Source organism: Temnothorax curvispinosus, unplaced genomic scaffold, assembly GCF_003070985.1.
Source record: "Temnothorax curvispinosus isolate PA1 unplaced genomic scaffold, ASM307098v1 QBEX01005275.1, whole genome shotgun sequence".
Lineage (NCBI taxonomy): Eukaryota > Metazoa > Arthropoda > Insecta > Hymenoptera > Formicidae > Temnothorax > Temnothorax curvispinosus.
This window is the reverse complement of record NW_020215055.1, coordinates 1-9,426: the sequence shown is the minus strand read 5'-3', so window position 1 is coordinate 9,426 and position 9,426 is coordinate 1. Positions and strand designations below refer to the sequence as shown.

The 9,426-nt window shown below is 34.3% G+C and overlaps 1 protein-coding gene across 1 annotated transcript in view; it reads left to right on the top strand.

The window, feature by feature from the left end:
* The window catches only part of LOC112454704 (probable cytochrome P450 6a14), a 2,445-nt gene extending 233 nt beyond the window's left edge, over nt 1-2,212 (top strand). The window contains exons 2-6 of the mRNA XM_025016234.1: nt 6-65; nt 486-1,011; nt 1,290-1,511; nt 1,630-1,881; nt 2,040-2,212. Coding sequence (XP_024872002.1) covers nt 6-65; nt 486-1,011; nt 1,290-1,511; nt 1,630-1,881; nt 2,040-2,212 — 1,233 coding nt within the window. The remainder of the gene's footprint in view (nt 1-5; nt 66-485; nt 1,012-1,289; nt 1,512-1,629; nt 1,882-2,039) is intronic.
* The last annotated feature ends 7,214 nt before the right edge of the window (nt 2,213-9,426 follow it).

The following is a 9,426-nucleotide window of genomic DNA, read 5'->3' as shown; positions in this document are numbered from 1 at the left end:
TTAAGGATATCCTTATCAAAGATTTCTCCACATTTGCTAACAGAGGACTACCCACTTTCAAAAAGGTGAGGATATTTTAAGCTGTTATATTTAAGTATATCCAGAAAATATATACATTGAAAAAAAAATTTAGATCCAAGAAAATTTATTTTAACATAGTACCAATGACTTATTTACTTAATATAATCACATATTTATTTAGAATTAGATATCTTTACTTAATTTAAGTACTTATATTAAGTAAATAAGTTATTGGTACTATGTAAATAAATCTTTTCTTGAATCTAATTTTTTTTCCAGTGTAAATACACACACGGCGCATGATTTTTAAAGATTCGCATAATATTATACTTCTATAATTTTCGTATAATAAAACTTATTTTTAAAATATGAAATGTATCTCCAAAGAGCTTTATACAAGTCTTTGTAAGTTAGTAGTTCTTAATTTTAAATTCTATTACAATTCTAATATATCTTTGTCACAGGCCGATCCGCTGTCGCAACATCTTTTCGCTTTGGAGCCGAAGAGATGGCGACCGTTGAGAACGAGACTGTCGCCTGTTTTTACATCCGGTAAACTAAAGGAGATGTTCTCCTTAATATCCAAATGCGCTGACCACCTTGTCCAATACATGGAAAAAGTAGCGAGCAGAAATGAACCTGTAGAATGCCGCGAATTGACGGCCAAATATACGACCGACGTTATCGGTACCTGCGCCTTCGGCATCGAGATGAACGCTTTGTCGGACGAAGACAGTGAATTTCGCAAGATGGGAAGACAAATATTTAATCCGTCTTGGAGAAATACATTACGATTCAGACTGAGACAAATGCTTCCGTGGCTTTACGAATTATCCGCGTACGTCCTACCGCAAACAGAAGTCACCAAATTCTTCACGCGCGTTATCGTGGAGACTATGGACTACAGAGAAACGAATAATATCACTAGACACGATTTCGTTGATATGTTGCGCGAATTAAAGAAACATCCAGATAAATTGGGCGATATTGGTATGTATCTATATATTTATATGTTACTTTTTTTTATCTGTCATAGAACTATCTTTCACATAAAGATACCATAGCAGTTTGCACACTCGTTTAAAATAATTTTATAAATCACAATAAAGTAAAATTAATTTTTACTTTTATAACAACAATTTGTTCTTTATTGCCGAATTTTGACATAGTATAACTTTGAAAATAATGAATTTATTATGTGTGTGAGTTGTTGAGTGATTATATAATCTAATAAAGAATTAAATGGTAATAAATAAATTACATTTTAGATTTGACAGATAATTTAATAGCTGCCCAAGCGTTCGTATTTTTCGCTGCTGGCTTTGAAACTTCGTCAACAACTATTAGCAATGCGCTCTATGAGTTAGCATTAAATCAAAAAGTACAAGACAATTTACGTCAAGAAATTGACGAGATGTATGCAAAACATGGCGAAAATTTAACGTACGATGATATAAAAAAAATGGATTATTTGGATAAAGTTTTCAAAGGTACGTCGTTTGAAGAACAATATTCAGCGATATTCTAATATGATCCCACTGCTAGTAAACAATCTAATTGTAGTTTTTCAATATTTCCATAATTTGACACTATTCTTAATGCATGCAGAAACATTACGAAAATATCCACCAGTGACAGTTCTTATGAGGCAATCCATGTCGAGTTATACTTTCGATGGTACTAAAGTTAGTATACCGAAAAATCAAAGAATATGGATTCCTGCATATGCGATTCAGCGAGATCCGAGTATTTATCCGAAACCAGATGTCTTCGATCCTGAAAGATTTAATGAGGAAGCTGTGCGAAGCAGACATCCGATGGCTTATCTACCTTTCGGCGACGGCCCAAGGAATTGCATTGGTATAGTGAAATGATTTTAAATCACTTTTTATTTCTTTTTGCGCAGAAAAATATTTTTAATTAGAAAATATTTTTATTATACATATTTTCCAACTGAAAAGTATTTTTGATCGAGAACTTTAATCTGATCAACATCATTATTGTTTTCTTACTTTCAGGGGCTCGCTTCGCCGTTTATCAGAGTAAAGTTGGACTTGTAAAGATATTACGAAACTACAAAGTCGAAACTTGCGAGAAAACTACAATACCCTACGTAAACAATCCTCGAGCATTTCTATTAATGCCAAAAGACGGACTACATTTAAAAATAATTAAAATTAATCGATCATAATTTTTTTAAGTTTTTCCCGAACTCTCCATAGAAAGCGTAATAAAACGTGAAGAAAATCAATTAGAACAATGATAGGAGTTATTGTTTCTGCTGTAATAGTTATTAATTTTTTAATGTTGTTTAATGTAAAATAGTTACTAATTAGATAGTTTAATTGTAAGTTTATACTGTTACATATATAGATATCTTAATAATACATGTAATATTTTAAAATTATTTTCTTTATTTCTTGAGATAAAGAGATAAACGCCCACACAATACAAAACTCAATATAAATGTTAACGTTATACCGAAAACATTATACAGAAAAAAATTCTGATTCAGTAAAGTGTAATCATTGTGGAATAATCTAAAAGTAGAATGCAAAAGAACTAAAGATCACTTATGCGATTATACAATACATAACAGTAAGGTAAATGTACCAATGTCCGGAACCCTAAGACCTATGTCTAGACACCTTTATCATTTTAGTTTTTATATAAATATACAACGCGAATTAAAATCAAAGATAAAAATACGATACTAGAAAAATGTTTTTAGCTTTGATTCTTTAATTTTTATTCGCGTTATAATTTATTTAAGAACTAAAATGATAAAGATGTCCAGACATAGGTACGTGTCCCAGGCATTGGTACGTCTTACTAGACAAACATCCAAAACGTGGTGTCATCCTAGAAAATTACAAAGTATCAAAATGCATAGCAACATGCAATTATTGCAAAACAATAATAAGTTTTAAGTATGGTGTGTTCGTTCTGATAAATCATTCAGAAATAAATCACCTTGATAAATGTAATTGTATTAATACGAATATAAAAAGAAGAGCAGAAATATGGGACAAGTACGACGTAAGAGGTAGAGATGCGACGTGCAAAATATGTAAGACGGTTTTATAAAACATAACAGTAGGATAACACCGGAGCCTGCATGCCACTTGCGAGTTTGTGAGTAAGTATTTATCCAAAAACGTGTAAAATATTGATGAATATAAAGTAGGTAAATAAGTAATTGTAATGAAATAATAAATAAGTAAAGATCTAAATAGTCCAGTTTTTATCACGGTACATATATGTATTATAATAATTATATGCAATTTTGACTGAAACAGCGATCGTCCGTGTGTGTTTATGGATTATGGTAGAATTCCTCGAAACAATACAAAATCATATTTCGTGTATATTTTCGAATAATTTAATTAAATCGATGAATTAAACAAAAAACCGTTTTGGAAAATATAATACTCTAAATTATAAAGCGTGAGGAGAACGACAGCTGCAGAGCTGATATTACCATGAGAAATAAATTGGAAATATTTACGACAAATTAAGTACGTGAACGAGCGAATTACGTGCTTGTTCTTTAATGAAAAACGGAATTGTATTCACGGACGCACATTTGATACGCATTTTGAAGCAAGCTCGCTCCCTCGTTCGCGATCGTTCGCGATCGCGACAAGCAAAGTGAGAACGCCAAACGCGCGCGATCGTTCTCTTCAATCACTTTAATTGATTAATAATTCCCGCACTCAACGAGAATTTCAAGCTATTCATTGAAGCATCTTCCCGCGCGATTCACTTATTCGGAGTAAGAATCGAAACGGAGCGCGGAGGCAGGAGACGCGAATTCCGAGGTTATGATCGTTTCACTGCAACACGTAGGACGAGACAACGATTCCGTTAAGATTCGAGTGTATCGCGCTTTGACACATTTAAGTATCTCTTATGTACAATTTACTCACCGATCACGGCACACTGCAGCTAAGACCCGCCAAAAATCACAGCAGGGTGATACGTACGACGTCCAGCACACGGCATTCGGCGTTCATTTCGCCCAGCGACGGCATCCCACTCAGTTTCAGTCGACACAAAAAGCAACAAAATATTCGACGTATGTTCATTTTGCAACACTCCGTAATCGGATTTCGTTTCATTCGCAAGAAAGGAATTACACGAACGACGTCTCGCACCGATCGTTGAACGGTTGAACGTGTCACGACACTTCACCGACTCACGACGCTCGACGCACGCTTGCGCGCGGCCGCGCGACGCTGCCGCCGCACAGCCGGGCGAGAGGTCGGACGCGATTGGCTCGCGAGTCGAGCCCCCAGATCCGGCCAATCACGTTCGGCCGCTCCGAGCCGGCGGCGCGGCGGTCGCGCGCGCCGTGACGTATGTATGTATGTACAGCGCCAGGCGCTACCGTTGATCTTGAGAGCAGCGTACGATTAAAGTCTCCGCGCGGCCGATTGTTTTTGCCGGTGAGCGGCCTTGCTACTCGTTTTTGTCGACGCTCGGAGTACCGTTACCTGCGGAAGTTATTCGGCTATCATTCTCCCGATGGATTTTGCACAAGTGAGAAGTGTTCGTGCTCCGTGCACGTCGCCGCGCTCGCGCAGTGCTGTCAGTGCTGATTCGGAACGCGCTCGTTTCTGCGAGTGGCACTCCTGCTCTCCTCATTTCGCGGGCGGCGGAAAATCGACTACGCGAGTATTCGCCGTACGCGTTCAACAATTTGTGAATGTATCAAGTGCTCCTCGGAATGAACGTGTCACACGAATCGCTCTCCCGAGACGGAGACGTCGAGGCGGAGACGTCGAGACGAAGGTATGTACAATAATAGTGAACGATTTACTTTCGTTGTGACATTCGCGAGTGATAATCGCACGGCATTCGTCCCGTCATGTTCGGACTCTCGAGTGTAGCATTCATTTATCTCCGTGCGTGCTCGTGTCGACTGTCGTGCTTCGCGCTTTGAACGCTGTGCCGGAATTGTCGCGTGATTTGTCTCCGATTCTCTCCTTAGGTAAAAAGAGGGCTGAGTGATATTGTCGTATCGTGTGATTGGAGTAACGCCGTGATACATCGCCCGTGAATGCTTCATAATATCCGTGTATCTCGCGTCGCGTAAGTTAGCGGCCGGCAATTACGATTCTTCGTCGTGACTTATGCAAGTTATGCAAATTTATAATGCATATTAATAATGCAGTTTTACTTTATACTGTGCGTACGACATTTAATTTCAAATAGCGTATCTTTGAGTAACCAAGTGCGTGTCCTTTATATTAACCGTCCGCTCGACTCGCGCAGTATATCGCGCCAAGTTGCCGACATCTTGGAACATTTCGTCGCTGTTAACGCGATGATGAACGCGGAACGAATCGGAGCAATCGACGTCGCGACTCTTTCAGAAATGTTAAGATATTTCGGGAAGTGAATATCGGGACACGGTGATGTAAGTGGCACGCGGCCTCGGTGTTGTTTTTTATATGCGGTGCGCTTGTTCACGTGAAATCACCGTACGAGAAATTACCGTCGTGCTATTATATAGTGATTGAATGTTAATTTCTTACTGAAATTTGACATTTGCGTTTCACAGTCACGAATGTATTCGAGAAAATAGTTCCGAGATTCAGGAGCTGTATCTTCGAGAGCATTATCGTCAGCTGCACGTAACTCAAGGTGCAACCATGAGTGCGAACGAATAAATTCGAGAAAGGAAGAAAAACTTAAGGAACATCGGACATTACAATTCGATATTGTTATTACTTATTGTTAGCTGCTGCGCATTGCACCTATACGTTATCAAATTATTTTATAATAATTTTTCAATAATTTTTCAAGTAATAATTTTTTTTATTATTTTAATTACTTTTTAAATTAATTTAATGAAAAAAAAACAATTATTAATTATGTTGCAATTTTATTCTAATTCTTCGTAGTCTATCTATCCATATTTATATATTGATAATTTGATTTTATATTACCAGCTATTATATATCACAGTAAAGTACTTCCTTCCCCTGGGGTACAACCTAGGCTTGGCGAGGTGGGAAGGCTCAGTACCCCGAGGATGTTACCCAAGTAAAACTCTTGTTTTGCTTGGATAAAAATCCAAAGACCGCGAAGCTAACGTACCCTCGTCCGCCGATTTAATTGAATAAACGAACCGCAGCCGGTTCGTCGCGTTTGCTTCGGGAGTGCCGTTCAAGTAATCGGACTAAAGAACTTTTTCAAAGTTTATTTGAAGAATATTACGGTACGCTTGACGGAATATTCTTCTCGTTGACTTTTTAAACGGGAGTGTCGTACAGTATTGCGCGAAAGACATTTACTGATAATTAGTCCGCGCGCGATTGTAGTTTATTATCCGCGAGTGTTTCTCGCGAGTGTCCTGTGCGGTGAGAGGAGGAGGCCTAACATCCTGAGAGGAGGAGGAGGTCTGAGAGAGACATCGGGCACCGGCGGAGCAACCTTGGGGTAACTATCACCTCTTATTTGTATAAAATTAATAATTCGTCGTTTTTAATTGTTTAATAATTAATTGTTCTTATTTATTCGAATTGTTTTATTTCGATAAATTAGAAGTAATTAGAGAAAAAGAGATTATTTAAAATTTTATTCTAGTAAAGATCTTTTTCGGTAAATAGATAATTGTATTGGCTAAATATTGTATTGAAAGACGAATTAGACGCGTAAGAATTAACTTTTGAAATGTTGATTATTTTGAGCGCTTTTTTAATTTAAATCTTATGTTTGTATGTTACAGTATCACCGTAGCTACGTGGCCGAATAATTCCGCCCGTTGCGCATCAGATCGGTGAGTCAATGAGAAATTTTTGTATTGAGGAAACGAATCTACGAATAATCAAATAAAAATATATCTTGGTATACATGTCGAATTGCAATAATTTCTAGTATGGAAATATTACATCTCGTAGATTCGTTGCCTTAAAATGGATGGGTTAAAACTGATTATGATATATTTAATCTTGGTATTACTTATCTATCAATATATTGTGCGATTGTGCTTGAGAAAATACTCGCACACTTCGCATGCACGGAGCTCGCAAAGAGCTCATCATCGTTCATCGAGTTATGTTGACAAATTGCCGCATTCTATTATAAATATCTTTTGAATAAAATTTTTAAATACATATCTACGAAATTAAATTTTTGAAATTTTGTTACTTAGATTATTTACAGTTAGAGTAATAAATATTTTATAAATATTAATGAATATTTTAGAAACACAAAAAACAGAAACAAGAAATAAAATAATACTCGGATAATTAAAATCATGATTTTTTAAATATATTGTAGTCAATAAATTTTTATTTAGATTTTTTTTTTAAATTATTTTTAGGACATTATTTTCTTAAACAAAAGATATCGTGTTAGATGTTGAAAAAAATATCTGTAGATAGGGACAAATTGTGAATTAGTTAGGATGTTCTATTTATACCCATTTATTCCTTTCCATACGTTTATCCAAGATTAAATATAATATAAATCGATGCAAGGAAGCAATATATATATATATTTAGAATATTAACATGCATAAAGAAAAGCCGTACGTATTATACGCATAAATTACATATGAATAAATAGGGTAAAAAATATTTTGGTCTTATTAATTTGTTTTATAGAAAATGTGATAATTGTTATTAATTGCTAAAATTTATTTTAACAAAGCATCGATTTTACCTTAATTTTTTGTAACCTACCCATCTATTTTTGATTGAGAAATTGGCTTTATGCCAGTCAAGTAATATATGACGTGAGATTCTAAATATTCTGTCGAGAAACACTGAAACTTTTAAAATTATTTTAGAATTGATTGTATAAAACACACTTATATATTCAGTTTTGCAGTAATATATATATGAATATATTATATAAAAAATAATTTTGGTAAAAAATGGAAAATAATGAGACATTTTTATATGTAAGTTTATAAAGATTTGCAATTATGTTATATTATTCAATTATAAAAATATGATTAATAATTAATTATAATATTCAATTATAATATCAAAATTGTGCAGGAATTTTCTTTTTTTCTGATCTCACGTTATTTATTTTGCCTTGATACATTTTCAAGATGTGTACTGCATGCACAATCACGCATCTTCATATTTTCGCGGTCGGTTTTCGTGGTCGGTTTTTACATCAAGAATTTTTCCGTTATTAATCTTTTTATTTTGTCCACATTATAATTTTTAATTTTTCGCGGGATATAATTGAGATATTCGCGAAGTAAAATTTTTTTCTATACTTGATTACAATTCCAAATTAAAAGAACAAGTCACAAAGAAACGGTTATTGAATATTCTCAAGTAAATAACGGAATTAGTGATAGAAACTTTTTTCAACGTTCAATGTTGTGCAGTTAGTTTTTATGAATTAATATATATGTACATTTTTTTATACAATCGATGCTCGCGCGTAATTCGAATCGAACGTAATATTATCTTTCGGCGGTGATAATGATTCGAAAATGGAAGGAATTTTTCTCCTTTCCTTTGATCTGGTCGAAATGCGACCAGATTGGTATATGGCCAGGAATGACAAAGGTAAGTCCAATCTGGCCCGAAGAAAGAAGATTGGATAGGATACAGGTATATGTGGTCAACACTGACCACTAATGGAATATAAAGTAACATATAAAATAGTTTTGTATATTTCTTTATAAAGAAAGATAAATATATTTGTCCCAAAGGGCTATTTTCCTATATATTTTTCTATATATTTTTTCGCATACGTGCGAGACTGGAAAAACCACAATTAAATCTGAATCGCGCGCGTGTTAAAACCCCCAATTTCACATTTCTTACATCTCAAGTGATCGTGTCACTTTAAGGTATCCCACTATAGATTAACCAGTAAATTAGACCCCTTATAAATCGTGTCGCGGTTTTAATTAAATCTTTGTATAATAGATTATAACGCGGGTAGGTAGGAAAATGGATAGGTAGAACTATAAATCTCGGAATACGGGTAGGTAGGTAGGGATTCGGGTAGGCAGGAACAAAGGGATATAAATTCAATAGAAAAAATTGCAGAACAAAATAAAAGTAATATCTTTAATATAATAATAAATATAATTATATTTATTATTATATTTTTGATAATAACAACTCAAATGTATGTATATTAAATAATACTAATTTTTATATTAAAAATTAATATTTTATATTAAATACCAATTTTTATAGATGATTATATTACATCGCATTTTATTGCAAATATTAGATAATTAGCATGTATATGTTATATGTATATGTATTATGTATATATTATGTATATTATGTAATTAAATTGTATATATTGTATATATATCAAACAATCGATAATTTTATACATCAAAAATATAAAAATAATATAATATTCCAGCAGCCACCGCCTGTTTTTTTCAGTGATTAATAACAGGCTAAA